The 19,000-nt window shown below is 43.2% G+C and overlaps 1 protein-coding gene and 1 non-coding gene across 2 annotated transcripts in view; one reads left to right on the top strand and one right to left on the bottom strand.

The window, feature by feature from the left end:
• Kiaa0319l (KIAA0319 like) overlaps positions 1-19,000 on the top strand; it is a 104,338-nt gene that overhangs the window by 60,594 nt on the left and 24,744 nt on the right. Inside the window, exons 3-8 of the mRNA XM_005353228.1 lie at positions 665-911; positions 2,966-3,067; positions 8,363-8,460; positions 12,159-12,246; positions 13,228-13,320; positions 15,757-15,889. Coding sequence (XP_005353285.1) covers positions 665-911; positions 2,966-3,067; positions 8,363-8,460; positions 12,159-12,246; positions 13,228-13,320; positions 15,757-15,889 — 761 coding nt within the window. The remainder of the gene's footprint in view (positions 1-664; positions 912-2,965; positions 3,068-8,362; positions 8,461-12,158; positions 12,247-13,227; positions 13,321-15,756; positions 15,890-19,000) is intronic.
• On the bottom strand, positions 16,412-16,518 carry LOC113456693. The gene has a single exon (XR_003377448.1). It is a non-coding gene; the product is annotated as a U6 spliceosomal RNA (small nuclear RNA).

The raw sequence follows: 19,000 nt of genomic DNA, 5'->3' as shown, positions 1-19,000 counted from the left end.
TGAGCCACCATGTGGTTGCCGGGAATTGAACTCAGGACCTTTGGAAGAGCAGGCAATGCTCTAATCGCTGATCCATCTCTCCAGCGCCCCCCTTGGTCATTTTTAAGTTTAAAAGTTCTTTAATGTATATGGGTGTTTTGCCTGCATGTATGTTTGTACACCGTATGTGTGCCTGGTCCCACAGAGGCTAGAAGAGGGTTTTTGGATTCTTGAAATTGAAATCACCATTGATTGAATTGAGCCCAGGTCTTCTGAAGGAACAACCAGCACTCTGAACTGGTGAGGCATTGCTTGAACTCCCTGGTTTTTTTTGTTTGTGTTTTGTTTTGTTTTTGAGACAGGTTCTTACTCCATTGCCCAAGCTAGCCTCAGATTCTTGTCAAAAACGCTTTGTCTAAGCTTCCTGAGTGCCAGAAATTTAGATGAGAGTCTCCATGCCCAGCTTATTTTATTTTTTGTCTGTAATTTATGGTCTGAGGATCAAACCCAGGGCTTTTACATATCTGGCAGGCATCCTGTCAATGAGTCTTTAGCTCCAAATTTTAACACTATTTGACTTTGGGTGGTAAGATTGATTTCTTCCATGTTTTGGATACCATTTCATGAGCCCACCCCAATGAGTCTGTAACTTGCTCACTGAAGTTAATCTTTCATGTTTCTTTAGGTCCACAAAGTCGTCACAGTTCCCAGTCCCATCACCACTGACCATACTACACAGACTCCTGATTTTCCAAAGAATGTGTCCGTCCATCCTGAACCATCAGAGCAATCCAGTCCTACATCCAGTACTCAGCAAGTAAAAAGCACTGAGCACAGCCCAACCGATCCCCCTCTTCCAGTGGTCTCCTCCTACAGCTATGCTACCCCTACGCCCCAGGTCTCTTCCCAGAGCACCTCAGCACCATACCCAGGTGAGGCTCACTGTTCCTGTCCTTGGAGGTGAGAGGAGAAAGTGGAGACTTTGATTCAAGTCTTCATTTAGAGACAACAGAGGAGGCACGCCTGACTGTTGTACATGACCCTGTCTGTGCCCCTGAAAGTGTGGGTTTGGAGCCCCAGGTCCCTATCTCAGCAGCTGTCTACTTGGGAGAGTTGGTGGAATCCATTTTCTTAGAGCCACTGTGACCTGAAGGCACAAGCTGTGCTGGCGATGCTGTGTACACCTGTTATCTGGGAGTGAAGGCAGGAGAACCAGGAAGTCAAAATCACCCTTGACTGTGTGTGAGCTTGAGACAAGCCTGAGCTATGTGAGACCATCTCAAACAAACAAACAAGCAAAAACCTAACTAACTAACTAAATGGGGCGGTATGACAGGTGGTGCTAAGAATGAAGAAACAGATATGCAGGGAGGCAGTGTTGATGTGCCCCTCTGCCTCCCAGACGCCTGGCTATGGGTCAGACGTTTGCCACCTGATTCTCAGGACAAGCATGGGAAGGGGCTTAGGCCTAGAGCCTTACCAATTTTGCCTGATGGTGCAGGACTGAGGGACCAAGTAGAGATAGTCCATCAGCAAGGCAAAACCAGTGAACACTTCTTTTTTTTTTTTTTTTTTTTTGCCACTTTTGGTTTTCTGGGGTCTCCTTTGCTTTTAATGAAACATGACACTGTTCCAGTCCTGAAGCCACATGAGATTTCTGTGTTCAGGAGAAAGCCTGTGGAGTGTCTATGAAACTGAAGTGTTTGGCTTTTGCTGTATTGACTAGCCAGATTTGATCAGTTATACTGAGTATAATGACTCCTCCCCGCCCAAAAGTTCCATCAGAGAGGATTCCATCTCCTGGGGCAGCTGCAGGTTACAGTTTCATAAAGGTTATGGTGTCATTCCTCTCTAAGTGCAACAATGTTCCTGAGCAGAGGCAGATTAACCTCAAGTTCCTTATTTGTTCAGGAATCCCTTTTCACCCCCAGCCTTAGAATACAAGCTGACCAGTCTGCTGTTTCCTACAAGGCCTCCAGTAAACAGCTATTGCTGGAAGACTGAATCAGTGGTTTTAAGTGGGTGTAAACCATCTGCTTTCCCCAGCCCCCCAACAATTGTTTGATGCAAAATATCAATAATGCCAAAGTTGAGAAACACAGACACACAGGAGATTGGTGGCAATAGTGTGAGCAGTGCACAGCTTTGTGCTGATTTGGGAGTTCCAGAAATGCAGAAATGACTCAAAAAGTAGATCAGAAATGCAGTGATCTGGAAAGAACTCTTGGAGAAGAGACAGTTTAAATTAGAAACAAAGTAGAATACAGGAAAGGTAAACATCCCACTTGAGCCAACAGCTGCAGCAGCCTCCATGTGCTTCCCAGAGGCTCCACGGCTTCTGTGATGCTGAGAGGGAAGGCAGGACTGGGTTGGAAAGGTGAGTCCATGTGGTTCTCCTATGCCAGCTTAGGCCTTTGTGTGGGAGGCAAGAGATTGATGGATATGTCATAGCAAGACCGGATGGGCTGGGTAAGGTGGGACACAAATGGGAAAGGAATTAAGAATCTTAGAATAATCTTAACCTGTGAACAATGAGTCGGTAGTCACAGAAACTGGAAAAGGTGGGCCTTCTGACTGACCTTATCCTTTGTTATTTATATGCTTTAAGAAAAAGGTATTCACCTGATAAAAGTGGTCATTGAAGCAGAATTTGGACTCTTGGGAAAGTAGTATATAACGCAGATGTGGAGACAGACATTAGTGCAGTACAGAAGAAATCAGAGCCCTGAGCTCTGTCTGGTGTTGTGAGAGCTTTAATGTGGAGGCAGTCAGCAGGAGTGAGTGCCCCCAGCCTGAGGTGGGGAGCAAATCTCAGAAGCAGCTTTCTGATAACCTCGAGAGACCCTTTCCAATGGAAAAGTGGAAACCGAATCAAACTTGAGGGAATTCGAGAGTAGACAAGTAGCAAATGAAGATGGTGGCTGAGGATGACTGGAGAGAGCGGTCTGGGTGTGCTTCTGCTCACGGTGCTGTCACTTGGTTCCAGCTGTAAAGGAACTGGTGGTGTCTGCTGGGAAGAGTGTCCAGATCACCCTGCCTAAGAATGAAGTTCAGCTAAATGCCTACGTTCTCCCAGAACCAGAACAAGGTAAGCTTTTGGGAAACACAATTGTGTTTGCATTGGTAGCTACAAGCTTCAGTGCATTTGCTTTTGGAACAACCCTGTGAAGACAGGATGTGGCATGTGGGCACACAAATCTGCAGGCAGCACAGGAGGGGATGTTCTCTACAGCTGGAGAGCAGAGACTCTGCTTTCTTTAGCATGCTTTGTCTCACACATGCTACACAAGTGCTTTGTCATGGAGCTGCTCTCCAGCCTGGTTCTGTAGGCTTCGATGTCATTCAAGTATTTTCAGCAAATTACTCCTAGGTTTTTATTTCTCAGTAAAACTAGGAACAGTAATCCCTGTTTTACAATATGACCTGAAAGGACCAAATGTGACTGTATGTAAGTGACTTCTCCAGTGCCTAGCCGATGCTCTTTATTGTGAGTCTTTATATAAGATTGTGTTGTGTCCATAGGCTGAAGTATAACTCAGTGGTAGAACACTTGGTAGGGGGAGAAAGGAAGGAACAAAGACTCAGATATACCATTTATTTTGGCTAAACAATTAGTAAATAACAGGTGCAGACCTTGATATTATTCAAGATGATTGCTAATATAGATTGTTACTTGAGAAAGTCAGGACTGGCAAGATGGTTCAGTGTGTAAAGGCTCTTACCACCAAACCTGATGACCCAAGTTCAAGTCCCAGAACCCACATGATGAAAGGAGAGAACTGACTCTTACAGATTGTCCTGTGACCTACGTGTGCCTGTACACACACACACACACACACACACACACACACACACACACACACAGGAGGTGGGGAGGTGAAAGCACAAGCTTCAAAATGGCAAATAAAATTTATATTTATAAGTCATATAAGAGAGTTGGTGACCACTAGGCATGGTAGTACACACCTTTAATCTCAGCACTCAGGAGGCAGAGGCAGGCAGATCTCTGTGAGTTCAAGGTCAGCCTGGTCTACAGGCAAGTTACAGGACAGCCAGGGCTACCCAGAGAAACCTTTCTCGAGAAACTTAAAAAAAATTTATATATATATGTATACACACACACATACATATATATATATATATACATATACACATACACATATATAATGATATTTGATTTTAAAAAATAAGAGAGTTGATGATAAATTCACTGTTTCAAATCTTATAATATGAACATCCATTTCATCTTTTAAGTGTGTGTTAATATACCAAATGTGACTCATAAACAGCCATAATCTCAGCTGGGTGGTGGTGTATGCCTCGCACCTTTAATCCCAACACTCGGGAGGCAGAGGCAGGCGGATCTCTGTGAGTTCGAAGCCAGCCTGGTCTACAGAGCTAGTTCCAGGACAACAAGGAATACACAGAAGATCTTTTATGATCTCCTGTGACAGAAAGGGTTTGGCTTGTGTCTTACTTTAAAAGGCTGACCAAGTAAAATGCTCTTCCTCTTTCAGGACGAGCCCTTCAAGTTTATGTTTGTGTGTTTCTGATTCTCTTATTTTTTGTTGTTGGGTCTGGAGAAACTACTCAGTGGTTAAGATCATGTTCTGCTCATCCAGAGGATGTGCATTCAGTTCCCAGCACCTACATTGAGTGAATCATAATCACATTTAACTCCAGCTCCATCGGATTTGATGCCTCTGGCATGTAGGGCACCTGCACTCATGTGCACATACCCCCACACAGACACATACTGCACATAATTTAAAAATAATGAAAATAAAATCTTTTTGGAATATGTTCTTCATTGTTTTTGAGACAGTCTCATTGTGTAGTTCTGGTTGGTTTTGAACTCATTGAGAATCATCTTCCTTTGCTTCCCAAGTACTGGGATCAAAGGTGTGCGTGTGGTTGAATTCAATATTCTCAGTGTGGGAGTCTAATACTAAGTAGTATATCCATGCCGAATATATTTTCCCAGAGCTGGAACCCTGTTCCACTCTCTATTTTTGTTCTTGAAGTAACATTTCCTTATTAGGTCACTCCACTTTTTTTTTTTATTGAAAAAATTTTTCACATAATATATTTTGATCATGTTTTTCTTCTCTTCCAATTTCTCCCAGATCTCCCTTATTTTATATATTTATACTCTTATTTTCCTCCCTCTTTCAAGAACAAAATCAGACAAAATACAGAAACAAACAAGAAACAACAAATTTGAGAACAGCTTTGTCTACAGAACTAGTTCCAGGACAGCCAAGATGAAACAGAGAAACCTTGTCCCAAAAAAACAGGGCTGGAGGGCTGGAAGGCTGGAGAGATGGTTCAGAAGTTAAGAGCACTGGCTGCTCTTCCAGAGGTCCGGAGTTCAATTCCCAGCAACCACATGGTAGCTCACAACCATCTGTGATGGGATCTGGTGCCCTCTTCTGGCCTGCAGGCATACACACAGTTGGAACAATCATACACATAAAATAAATAAATATTAAAAAAAATAAGGTTGGAGAGATGACTCAGTAGTTAAGAACATTTAAGAGCTCTTCCAGAGGTCCTGAGCTCAATTCCCAGCAACTACCTAGTGGCTCACAGCCATCTGTAATGGGATCACATTCCTTCTTCTGATGTGCATGAAGGCAGAGCACCCATATATACAGAATATATGAATAAATAGATAAAAGAAAAGGAAAAAACAAAGAACCACCAAACAAAATTAAAAAAATAAACACATGCTGGGCAGTGGTGGCGCACACCTTTAATCCCAACACTCGGGAGGCAGAGGCAGGCCTGGTCTACAAGAGCTGGTTCCGGGACAGGCACCAAAGCTATAGAGAAACCCTGTCTCAAAAAACAACAACAACAAAAACCCACATAAAAAGACGAATAAGACAAAAAATGCCCAAAACAAAGCAAAATGAAATGAAATCCATTAAAAATGCCATTGAGTTTGTTTTGCTGAGTATGCCCTTAGTGTGGTTGATATACCTAGGGCATGCCACTGGAGGAAACTGATTGTCCCTTTGCCAGGAGTATCAATTGCAGATGGCTTCTTGGTTAAGGGTGGGTCCCAGTGTCCACTTCCCTCTTTCAGTGCCATTACCTCCAGGTACCGCCTGGCACCTCTGAGGTTTTTGTTTGACATCTTCAGTCCTTCATTTCCAGTTTTATTTCATTTTGGGTTTTGTTTACTTTTTAGTGATACTATTTCTACATCCATGTGTTGAACCGTTTTCATTATTTCATTCACTTGTATTTTCACAATCGCCATTAAGGCATTTATTCCACTTTAAGGTTCTTGAATATATTTAGACTTGCAATTTTGAAGTCTTGTCCTGTGCTTCAGCTAAGTTCTCAAGGCCTATTGCAATTACTGGCTTCTGAAGAGGCTTGTTGTCTTGGTTATTCATATTTGTGTGTTTGTATTGGGATGTAAGCATCTGGAGTCACGGTTAAGGTGTTTCTTGGTATCTTGTCGTTGTTAGGAGGGCGCTTCATTCTTTGGTTGCTGTTGCCCTCTCTGGATTCTGGGCAAGCATGGTGGCTGTGGGGGGTCCCTGATAAAGGGTGCTTCTGTGAGTGTGAGTCGGTAGGTGGCACAAAGGAGTGGAGATGTGCTAGGAAGGAAGGCCGAGAGAGTCCTCAAGAAAGAGCTGGTGGAGCTGGGTCCTCAGGGAGTGGAGGTGGAGTGGGAGGAGATGCTCCCAAAGGCAGAGTAAGACAGGAATGAAAATGCTCAACCGCTGTCTTCAGAGAGGCTCTCTTCTTTCCTCCTTGGGTGTTACGTTCAAGGTGAAGGAATTTAGTCATCCTTGAGGAAGGAGGAGAGGAAAACACTTTCTTAATAGTGGTTGCTCCACTTCTGCTCTTTTGTGGAAGTTATGCCCAACTCCGCGGTACTTTTTTTCTAACTTATATTTGCACACATATTTTTGAATTATTATCATATTGCAGATCAACATTACAAAGCACACATTTCTCTTAAATTCCCCTACTCTCCTCTGTCCAAGTTCTTTGGTTCTCTGAGATAGATAATTTCATTTTAAAAGATGGGGCCACTGAGGCAGGATCCCTTCTGCACTGTGGCAGCCCACACGGATGTCTGTAAGGTTGGAAGGTCTGGTTTCAAAGCTGTGCCCTGGATCGACTGTCAGCATTCTGTCTACAGCCTCTATGTGTGTACATTCCCACCCGTGGGTGAACTTCTGCCTCTAATGCACAACTCATTCCGTGAGCATCTCTGGCCTAGGAATAGCATCCTGTTTTGAAGTCTGTTTTTAGCTTTTGATATATGAAATTGTCAGTTCCCAAGCTATTGTGAATATGTTTTCTGTGTGGGAATTTTTTTTTAATTACAGTTTGAAGAATTATCTCTTAGCATGAGTCCTAGCTGCTGCTGCTCCCCTGCCTCTTCAGATTTGACTTTTGTGTGTGCATATGTGAGGACAGCTAGAGATGACCACAGGCCAGATCATCATGCTAGTTTGATGAAGGAACACTTACAAAATAAAATTTGCTTCTCAGGTTTTGGAGGATTAGGCGTTGTGTTCAACATTTGAGCTCCTCAGGTAAAAGCGTGGCCATGCTTTGCTGAGCGCTGTGAACTGTTTTCTCTCTCCCTGGAGCAACCAGCAGCCCTCCTGTCACACCCCACCTTTCCTGGTGCATCTGACCCCAGCTGAAGATTACTTTCGGGGGGGAGGGGCCGGCAGATGGTCCCTCATAGATGACGGGATTCTACCCTCATGCTATGCAACAATACAGTCTAAGCTGTAAACGAGGACCATTTACTGCTTCATTTGATCTTAATTAATTTCAGTGGGGCCTGTTTTAAATGGGCCATGCCTTGCCATCTTCTGCAGGGTGTTATTTAGCTCAGCAGGAATGAACTAGCTCTTTTAACTCACCAGGGTGTGATGACCTCAGCTAGACTAGCATTGTTAGCATTCTGTAAAATGCTATTTTTGAACCATGTTATTTAGAAGTCTTTGCTGTTCTTTGTTGGGAAAGAAGTTTTGTAAGAAAATGACCTTTGTTCCCAATCAGTTCATCTGTAGTGGTTGGTAGGGCATGTATCTTCAGTGAGAGATACACCATGAACAACCTGATTTTTTTTAAAAGGGAGGATTGGCTGGAGGGTGGTGTGGGGCAGAATGAGCACTATTGAGAGAATGAAAGAAAGAGACCCTGTCTGTGGCTGAGTCAACAAGAGCCCTTTCAGGAAATGGTTGGCTTCCCTACAGCTTTAGGGCAGCTTGTTAAAGCCACAGCTTTATCAGGATTTAAAAAAGGTTTCTTATTGGCAGGCTGTAGAAGCGATTTGTTATTGGCAGCTCTTTGTGTGTAGGTGCGTGTTTTCATGGTTTTCCTAACTGCCCTTCTATAGGAGAAACCTACACCTACGACTGGCAGCTGATTACTCATCCCAGAGACTACAGTGGGGAGATGGAAAGGAGACACTCCCAGTTCCTCCGACTGTCCAAGGTGAGTTTGCCTCCTTCCACCTGCAGGGTGAGGGGAGAGCCCCTGACTTTCTGAAACAGGGAATACAGAGTTTCTGGCCACGCTGAAGCTGAGAACAATCTTTTAGTGGTGAATCCAATTTAGTAGAAGTCTCCATGGCGGACAGCCAGTGTTTGTTTAGTGTATGATTCTCAAATTTTCATTGCTGGTGAGAAGACTACAGCATGCTAGAGATGGCTGAAAATATACACTCAACAGCTCTGTGAGGTGACATAAGCACTTCAGAGTTCCAGAGATAAGTGAGGTTATTTGTGTCCACATGACTGGATCTTCAGAGTAGTTATAGGCAATAAGATGTTCATGTCCCTTGGCCCAGCGGCTCCTGCATTCAATGACAGTTTACTGCATACTATGGCAGCCACTTGGGATTACCCAATGATTAATCATAATCTTTTTTTTTTCCCCTGGAGACACAGTCTCTTTATGTAGATCAGACTGGTCTCAAACTCAGAGATCCATCTGCTTCTGCCTCTGCCTCTGGAGTGCTGGGATTAAAGGCGTGCGCCACCACATCCAGCCAAAATCATAATCTTATGTAGACAGAAGCTGCTCTTTCATTTCCCGGCCACCCAGACCCAAAATAATCACACAGAAATTATATTAATTAAAACACTGCTTGGCTATTAGCTTATGCATATTTCTAACTGGCTCTTACATCTTAAATTAACCCATCTCTATTCATTTGTACATCACCACAAGGTCGTGGCCTACTGGCAAAGTTCCGGTGGGCTCCAGTGGGCATTCTTCTCCCTTGGCAGCTACATGGCATCTCTCTCACTCTGCCTCCTTTTTTCCCAGAATTCAGTTTAGTTTTTCTGCCTAGTTTTATTTTGCCCTGCCGGTAAACCAAAGCAGCTTTATTCATTAACCAATGGTTCACAGCATACAGAGGGGAATCCCACATCAATCTTAATATTTAGGAATAATAGAGTTTAGGCAGCATAAGAAGCAAGTAATTATAGCAAAGGGTTTGTGGGCAATAATGGGCCACTGATGGTTATCATTGGGGTCACTGAAGTCCTGGGGCTTACTGTGGGTTTCTTAGAGTTAACCTACTTGGGTCATGAAAGGGTCCCTCTTTACTGGGTAAAGGGTGTATGGAAAGGGAAAATTCTAGCAACAGAAGCCCTGCTCTAGAAATCTCTCAGAGGCAGGACCTGTGGTGGAAGGAACGCTACATGGTTTGGCCTGTGAAGAGCACCTGTCAGGGAAGGAGGAGGTCCTGGTGGCAGGACTTTGAATGCCTTTGGCTCTTTATTTTTCTTTGTGTGTAGCTGTCAGGTCCAGCATCAAGTGCCTTTACCTGTGAGCCATCTCGGTGGCTTTACCTTGAGTATTTTCTATAGAACAGAGAGCCTGTGAGAGGTTCAGATTCTCAGTTTAGAAATGTGGCCTTCCACAGATTGGCGGAGATAAGATGAAAAGGGGGAGATGAATAAGGAGTCTACTGACACATTTAGGTAGGAAATGATATTATTCTGAAATTCTGACTAAAAAACACCAAAGTACAATTAAAACAAGAAGCCATCTACAGAGATGTTGCTAATTCTTTTATTTAATTATTTTTGTCATAAAACCTCAAGATATCAGGTATTAAGATCTGTTTTACAAATGAAAAAATAAAAAAAAAAATTAAAAAGGGAATGGCTTGGCCAGATTTCACAAAGCCATTAAATGGTGGGTTGTTTCTAGAACGTTCCATCCCAAAGCCCACACTCTGATTCCTAACTGCTGTGATGAGTGGATGAAGAACAAGGCAGAGGGGGTGTGGGTGGGGATAATCAGATGAGTTTGAGATACTGGATGGGGATACTGGGGGAGAGAAGTCCAGGCTGAGTCTAGCTTTTAGACTTGGAGTAGAGGAAATGAGGACAGAAAAACCAAATTTGAAGGAGCTTTACAGATAGGTGATTGAGTCATCTGGAGTATATGACTGAGGTGCATATGGGACATTTGGGTTAGAGGATCCATTGGCAGCTGGAAGAAAGGACTAGCAACCAGGAGATAAGTTTGGATCGAGGGATAAACTTGCAGATCTGCTTAAAATCAAAGGTGTAGTCACAGCTCAGGGCAGCCAGTGGGAGTGTGTGGGGTGAGGCAGAGGACATGGGGGGAGCAAGGTGGAAGCCAGGGACAAAAGCATTTTGAGGAGAGATTGGCTGAATGGTATTCACACAAAAAAGAAGAAAATAAGGAAAAATCTTTATTTTCTTCCATGATGTTCATTTTAATCATAACAAAAACTTGGAAACCACTCAAGTATCTAGCAATGTGGAATTTTTGTGTGAATTATCATACATATATTCCTGCAGTGTTTTATAGTCACTAGGATTAATGAATGTTAAAGAGACTATATCATAATCAGGGACATTACTTATGCTAACTGAACAAAATAAAAAACAATAAAAAGTTTGATACCTTGATTTTTAGCTAGGTCCTAATACCTCTGAAATTTGGCCTGGGATAATACAGGTAATGTTTGGCTCTGAAGAAATGAGTTGAAGCCAAGCATGGTGGTGATCACGTTTAATACCATCACTCTGGAGGCAGAGGTAGGCGGATCTCTGTGAGTTCAAGACTAGCCTGGTCTACAGAGCAAGTTCCAAGACAGCCAGGGCTGCAAAGAGAACACCCTGACTCAAAAAAACAAAAACCAACCAAACAAACAAACCAAAAAAAAAAAAAAAACAAAGAAAAGAAAGGAAAAGAAAAAAGATAAAAAAAGAAATGACCTTGAATTAAACTATTTTTTTTTGTATGTGGTCAAGGATTAGAGGGCTTGCTGCATAGTGGGACAGTGGTGGTCTCACTGTGCTTCCTCTCTGGTGGTATGTATACACTGGGTGGAAACCGGAAGGGAAAATCAGATATTTAAGCATGATTGGATTTTTTTGTTTGTTTTGGGTTTTTTTGGTTTGGTTTGATTTGTTTTTTCTGAGACAGGGTTTCTCTGTGTAATAGCCCTGGCTGTCCTGGAACTCACTTTGTAGACCAGACCAGCCTTGATCTCAGAGATTTGTCTGTCTCTGTCTCCCAAGTGATGGGATTAAAGGTGTACGCCACCATTGCCCTGTTTGTTTTAATTAAATTAGCTTTTGTATATATGGGTGATTTTCCTGCATGCATATCTCCCTACCGTTTGTATGCCTGTTGACCAAGGAGACCAGAAGAGGGTATCAGATCCCCTGGGACTTTAGTTAACAGATGATTGTGAGATGCCATGGGGGTGTTGGGAATTGAACCCAGATCTTCTGGAAGAACAGCCAGTGCTCTTAACCACTGAGCCATCTCTCCAGTTACCCATTTGTTGTTTTTATTTTTAATAAGATGTTTTTCTTAGAAGTCTTGATTTTTTAATTTCATAAGTGGGATGGTTGGGTCTTTCTTCAGTGTTCCTCTGAGAAGAAAATTGGAGTATAAAGAGATTGAAACATTTCTTTTGTTCCAGATACAGCCAGTAATAAGAGTCACATTAAAAGATGTGTTTCTTATTAATTTGACCTATCTTTAATCCCTTTAGCTACTTTACTTTTTCCACTTTGAGAACAGGACCCAAAAAGAGTGCAGGATTCAGGCCAAGAAAGCTCAAGTGCTCTGTTGTCTAAAACAAAGCTTCTGCTCCTTGCAGTCATCTCAAGGGTCTTGTCTTCCTTTGTCAGCTGACTCCAGGCCTGTACGAATTCAAGGTGATTGTGGAAGGTCAGAATGCCCATGGGGAAGGCTACGTGAACGTGACAGTGAAGCCAGGTATGCGTCCATCTCAGGGCTCCCTCTGCAGGACTCCTAAGAGGGAGATTTGGCCTCAGGCTTTGAGATTCCTATTCATTTGGGGGGGGGGGTCCATTATATTCTATTTATTGGGCAATTCCTAGTCCAGTGTAGTAATTGTAGCAAAGTGTACTGGACATGGGAATGGCCCAAGCAATGACTTTCTGCCAGAGACTCCAAGTGACCAGGGCCGAGAGATGACCCAGTGTTGCAATTAAGAAACTAAGGGAGCTTGAAGTCCTGGAGAAGCCAAGTGACCAACCAGGTGACCTCTTTTAAACACTACCAGTTTTCTCCCATTGGAAACTCAGTCCTGAATCCATACTGTCATTCTCTTAAAATTAGCCATGTTGGTAGACTGCAGAACAACAGTAAGGATTCGTAGTTTGCATTTGGACAGACATTTGCAGGGAGCTGGAGAGAGTGCCTGCACTGGCATAGGTCAGTGCCACCTTCTTCTTCTATTGGCAACAGAGTTTATTCGTTGGGCTCTGAACCCAAAGTAGACTTTTCACCAGACATTGACTGTGTGACCCGCAGACTAGATCTGTAGCTCGATGGTGAGGCGCTTGACTAGCATGAGTGGAGCTGTGTGCTAACCCAGAAGTAGCGATTGGCAGCCATGTGCTTTCCGAAGCTTGACACATTGAAAGAGCGCACAGGGCCACGGAGTGAAGCATATTTCAGTCTAGCCCTCAGGTTTGTGAGTTGAAGGTCAGTCAAGACTACACGGCTAACAGGCTCCGTGTTGGCATGGTCTTGGGAACAGTCAGGCTTGGAACAGGCCTGAGCAGGTGTCTCCCATTAGAATGGCAGCCTGGTCTTGATAATTTCCTGTCTGGTACTACTTCATTCGTCAGCCATTCATTGAAAAGGATTTGTAATCAACACAGAAAGGCCCCACCCTCCTACAGTCTTAAATTTTTCTCTCCCATTTCTTTTTGGCTCACTCTCTTGCAGAACCCCGTAAGAATCGGCCTCCTGTTGCTATTGTGTCCCCCCAGTTCCAGGAGATCTCATTGCCAACCACTTCAACCATTATCGATGGCAGCCGTGAGTATTTGTCTAAGTGTTATAGAATGGAAGTCACTGTGAATTCTAGGGCCAGCTGTGTCCATATTCTGCTTAGATCAGTCTTTTTAACCATGTTACAGGAAGGTCAACCATCCCAAGCAACTGACTGGGAAGTTACCAGTCAGGCCAGCTAAAATCTGTTTGAAGTAACATTTCTACTCAGAGAAAATAGGATTGTACATACAGTTAGAATTACCTTAGTTGAAACTGACTGGTTTACATATTTGCTTAGATGCTGTTTCCTTTCTTGGTTGTTGGAATCAAGTTCTTGGCTACATCAGTAGCCAAAAGGGCTGTCCTAGGAGTGTTCAACAGACCTCACTGCCTAAAAGGCTATCGTCAGCCTCCTGGAGAGGCTCACTGTGCACCTGGCCTGGGTCTGTTTCTTTTTTGTTTTGTTTTAATGATTTTTGAAGATTTATTGTTGTTATTTTAATTATGTGTAGGGGTATGAGGGGTATGTATGTGCATGTACCCAAGGTATCCCAGAGGCCAGAGACGGTCTGCTCCCTAGATGGAGTAGAGTTGCAGATGGTTGTGATCTACCTGATATGGATTCTGGTCCTCTGGAAGAGCAGCATGTGCTCTGGAGCCATCATCTTTATTCACTGTGACTGTGGACCGAGGTTTCTGGACCTGTGGATGTGGCTCAGTGGTGCAGTGTTTATATAGCATGCACAGGAGCTGGACTGGGAAAACAGAATAAAAACCAAGCCCCAACCCAAAGTGCTCAGGTAGTTTCAGTCCTGTGCTTTTATCTGCTCCATCTCCATCACTCTGCCTGTCTTGGCACACGGACACACTTTTTGACCAAGGCAGCCCCTGCTCTAGCAGAGCACACTTAAGGAGGGCTCAGCATTAGATGTCAATGGCTCTGTTAAGAGGAAGGGCCCAGGCCGGGCAATGGTGGCGCACGCCTTTAATACCAGCACTTGGGAGGCAGAGGCAGGCGGATCTCTGTGAGTTCGAGGCCAGCCTGGTCTACAGAGCTAGTTCCAGGACAGGCTTCAAAGCCACAGAGAAACCCTGTCTCGAAAAACCAAAAAAAAAAAAAAAAAAAAAAAAAAAAAAAAAGAAAAGAGGAAGGGCCCAGAAGGAAACCGGTGTCAGAGGAAGGGTAGAAGGGTTCCAACACCACTTGTTGCTTCATAGTTTGGAAGGTCAAAGTTGAATACTATGTAAAGACAGCATGAGGAGAGTGTCCCCCAGTCCTCCAGACAGCAGCGACTGCAGTTGTTGTCTGTGCCTTTGCAGAGGGCTTCTCTGCATATCTGGAAACTGAACATGCGGCGGCGTCTTTGCTCTGATCCACACGTCCACATGTCACATACACTGTCATTTGTGATGGAGCTCGGCTCCGTGTGGAGGATTTGTCTGATCAGTGCATGAAATGCTTATCCCACTTTCAAAGATGACTTCTGCTGAGTATGGAGAGTCAGTGTGCTTGTTTACGGTATCTGTTGGTGACCGTTTAGGTTACTTGAATTCATTTCTGTGATGAGCAGTGCTACCACAAATAATATGTCAGCATGATGTTTAACATACATGAAAGTATATCTGTAAGGTAAATTTCTAGAATTATTACATTAATTAGTAGTGAAGATACATGTTGCCATGTAGAGCAATAAACTGTATTAGTTCAGCTAATATGAGGGCCCTTTTCTCCATATATTTACCATGCTGTGAAACAAAAAAAATTTTATTTCATTTTCTTGTTGTATGTGCTAGGGGAGGGTGATGGAAATCAGAGGACAACTTGTAATCAGTTCTCTCCTTCCACCACATGGGGCCTGGAGACAGAACTCGGGGTCAGGCCTGGTGGCAAATCCTTTACTGCTGAGCCATCTCGATGGTCTGAAACTTTTTTTTTTTAAATCAGTGTGATAGGTTAAAAAATAGTATCTGAAAGAGTATTTTTAATTTTCATTTCTTTTAAGTGAGGGTTCAATATTACTTTCATGCATTTAGGAATTGTTTTTCCTGGGGGCTGGAGAGATGGCTCAGAGGTTAAGAGCCACCGCCTGCTCTTCCAAAGGTCCTGAGTTCAATTCCCAGCAACCACATGGTGGCTCACAACCATCTGTAATGAGGTCTGGTGTCCTCTCACATACACACAGACAGAATATTGTATACATAATAAATAAATAAATATTTTTAAAAAAGAATTGTTTTTCCTTTTTCACACAATAGCATTTTAATGAGATTTCCTATGTTAGAGTCCTTAGGAAATGACACAGGAACACCCCTAAGGGACCAACTGACCCAGTATTCCCTGGGAAAAACTGCTTTGGAGAAAGAATCTAATTTTATGTTTTTCTAGCTTGAGTTCTCTATGTGGCTACTTGGTTTGTGTAGATTGGGTAAGTGCTGAGACCCAACATTATTGTCTCCTAACTGCTGTTCTTTGTGGTCCAGAGAGCACTGATGACGATAAAATTGTCCAGTACCATTGGGAGGAGCTCAAGGGGCCTCTGAGAGAAGTGAAGATCTCTGAAGACACAGCCATACTAAAACTAAGTAAGCTCATCCCCGGGAACTACACTTTCAGGTAAATCAGGATTCAGTTCACGTCAACCTTGTAGGAGCTACTCTGAAAATGTCTGTTCACTCTGGGGTTGGCGGAGGGTTTAGCCGCGTGGTGACTGGTCACAGTGATGGTGACTTCTTGTGTGTTTGTTGAGGCAGGGTTTCTCTGTGTATTGCTATCTGGGGAGCCATCCTCCAGGCATCTCAGGGCTCGAAAGGAATCCACAGTATTGGCATAAGCTAAGACTTTTCTTTCTGAGGGGGTTAGGGGAAAAAGACACTCAAACGTTTTTTGATGGTTTCTTTCTTTCATTTTCCGTACTCATGTGTTCTATCTAACTCTATCTTTACTCTTTTTTAAAAAATATTTATTTATTTATTATGTATACAATATTCTGTCTGTGTATATGTCTGCAGGCCAGAAGAGGGCACCAGACCTCATTACAGATGGTTGTGAGCCACCTTGTGGTTGCTGGGAATTGAACTCAGACCTTTGGAAAAGCAGGCAATGCTCTTAACCACTGAGCCTTCTCTCCAGCAAAAGAAAAATATGGAACGCTTCACGAATTTGCGTGTCATCCTTGCGCAGGGCCCATGCTAATCTTCTCTGCATCGTTCCAATGTTAGTGTATGTGCTGCCGAAGCGAGCACTGTCTTTACTCTTGAAGTTCCCCTTCTAGTTCTCTCGTTTTTGATGTTTTCCTTCTAGCCCGTGTTAACTCCTTCTCTCTCCTTCCCCTTACTACTACTACTACAACTTCTACACCCCAACACAGTCCTCCAGACAACACAGCAGGAGTCACACGGGCTACATCCAGTTCTCAGTGAATGGTTGTAGGGAAAAGATTAAAAGCAGAGTCGTCCAGACAGCTCACATGCGCTATGCCTAAGTAACTTGTCACAGAGCAAGGAAGGAGCATTTTTTTTTTTCTTAGTCAGCTCTTTCATTTACAGGCTGAAAACTGCGGTAGTTCACTTTCTTATCTTGAGAGGTAGTCTTACCAGGAATTTTATTTTATTTTTATTTATTTATTTATTTATTTTGGTTTTTCGAGACAGGGTTTCTCTATGGTTTTGGTGCCTGTCCTGGAACCAGCTCTGGTAGACCAGGCTGGGCTTGAACTCACAGAGATCAACCTGCCTCTGCCTCCTGAGGGCTGGGATTAAAGGTGTGTGCCACTGCTGCCTGGCCAGCAACTTAACTTTTCACTAGCAGTCTGAAGATGATTTTTGGAATCTTTCTTTATTGGGACTTCTTAGAAAATTTAATTTAATTCATAGAAAGTCCTGAAGAATTAGCATAGACATTTAGAATGTGCTTCATAAGGCTTAGGCTGACTCTAGTGCATTTACTGTATTTGCATAATTTATGTTACAATATACTTGTGATGAGTACCATGCATCTTATGCAGACGATAGGGGAAGGTATAGTTGTTTGTATTTAGTAAGTCCTCTGAGATCCCACAGCTAGAAGTCAAAAACGGTTTTCTAATCCTCCAGTCAGGGCTCATCCCACCTCATTCCTGGACTTGATACACACACACACACACACACACACACACACACACAATTCTCACTCACACACTCACACAGTTCTCTCTCACACACACATACACACAGAATCTTCAAATAATATATACTGTTCTTTGAATCCCCTTCTCATCTGTAGGAGTGCTAGCTAATTTACAGACTCCAGGTTCCCATGAGGCCCTATAATCTGTCCAGAGGAGAGAGTATGGCTCGTCCTCCCTCTTGTAATCAGTTTCTCATTAGCACCTCTCGTTGTGTGGCTCATGCCTGGGTGCCTGTCCTCCATGGGTCTAAGATATATTGAGTTCTAGACATTGTTGGTAGCATGGAGTTCATGGGGATTCCCTTGCAGGTTTTACAGCAGACAGGAAAAAATACAATTGACGAAGAGATAAGAATGAACTCCGCTCAGCCAGATTTTATTGTAACCATTGCTGTATCAGGACTTCTAGAGTTTGGCCCAGATCATTTTACTTTAGCTATATTTAAGTACAGCACAATTTTTGAAAAAAGTATTCAGATAACAATTAATTCAGTCCCAAGTACACAACAATTTAAGACATGTTTACATTGAGATTCCTTACAAAATGCATCTGACTTCTTTGCAAGAGTGGGTACTGTTGACTCAGAGATTGTGCCCAAGGATTAGGATCTAGGCAGGTTGACTGAGGCAAACACAGTGGCTGTGGGAATCCAGACTGGCCTGGCCCTAAGATAGCACAGAAGTCACTTGGGTGCTGTACAGCACAAGTGACATCACTCACAACATGGGTTTTATGGTCTAAAAACAATGCTCAAGATGTAGAGGTAAAGGCCTTAGATAGGTAACAACACAAATTCTGGGAGATGCCACGGAGCCTATCTCATCAGACAGCAAAGGATCACCAGGTTGTAAAACTACATCATTCCTAGTGTTCCAGGAAGAACAGCCGTGCACCTCATTTCCCTGAAGAAGTACAGTATGTGTTTAGCTTTCCTGGCTTCGCCAGGGCCTATCCATGTGCACTAGGCCTTTTTGTCCTCTACAGGAGTTGATATCCTAGCATAGCCCTTCTTGTGACTCAGTGACACTCACTGGCTATTAAGAGGAAGGAACAATGGTCCCCAGTGCAGCCTGGAGCTATCTCATTGGCTTAGAATGAGGGAAATTTGAGTTGGTTCTTGCCTTCAGTTTCTCATATGGCATTTAATACAGAATTAACCTGGGGCTAGGTTGATCCTTTTTAAAAATAATGTCAAAATTGGACATAGTGGCACATACCTGTAACCCCAGCGCTTGGGGAACGGAGGCAGCGACCTCATACGGAGCTAAATAGCAAGACTATCTCAAAAAAGGGGGACAGTAATGACTACTATTTCTGGAATACATACTGTGTGCAAAGTGTTTTTCTGATCCCCTACCACACAGCATCTCATTTAATCCTTTAAACAAGAAGTCTGCTTATTCTTATTTACAGATTAGGAAATTTTGGCACAAGGAGGGTTAAGTGATTTACCCAAGGTCACATAGTAATCTGACTTCAGAGCGTAGCAAGCTTTCTTTTGGGCCACCAACCAGTTCCTAAATCATGATATGGGGACTTCTTATTAGTTATGAATGCTC

Source organism: Microtus ochrogaster, chromosome 10, assembly GCF_000317375.1.
Source record: "Microtus ochrogaster isolate Prairie Vole_2 chromosome 10, MicOch1.0, whole genome shotgun sequence".
Classification (NCBI taxonomy): Eukaryota; Metazoa; Chordata; class Mammalia; order Rodentia; family Cricetidae; genus Microtus; species Microtus ochrogaster.
This window is presented reverse-complemented; position numbering and strand designations above follow the sequence as displayed.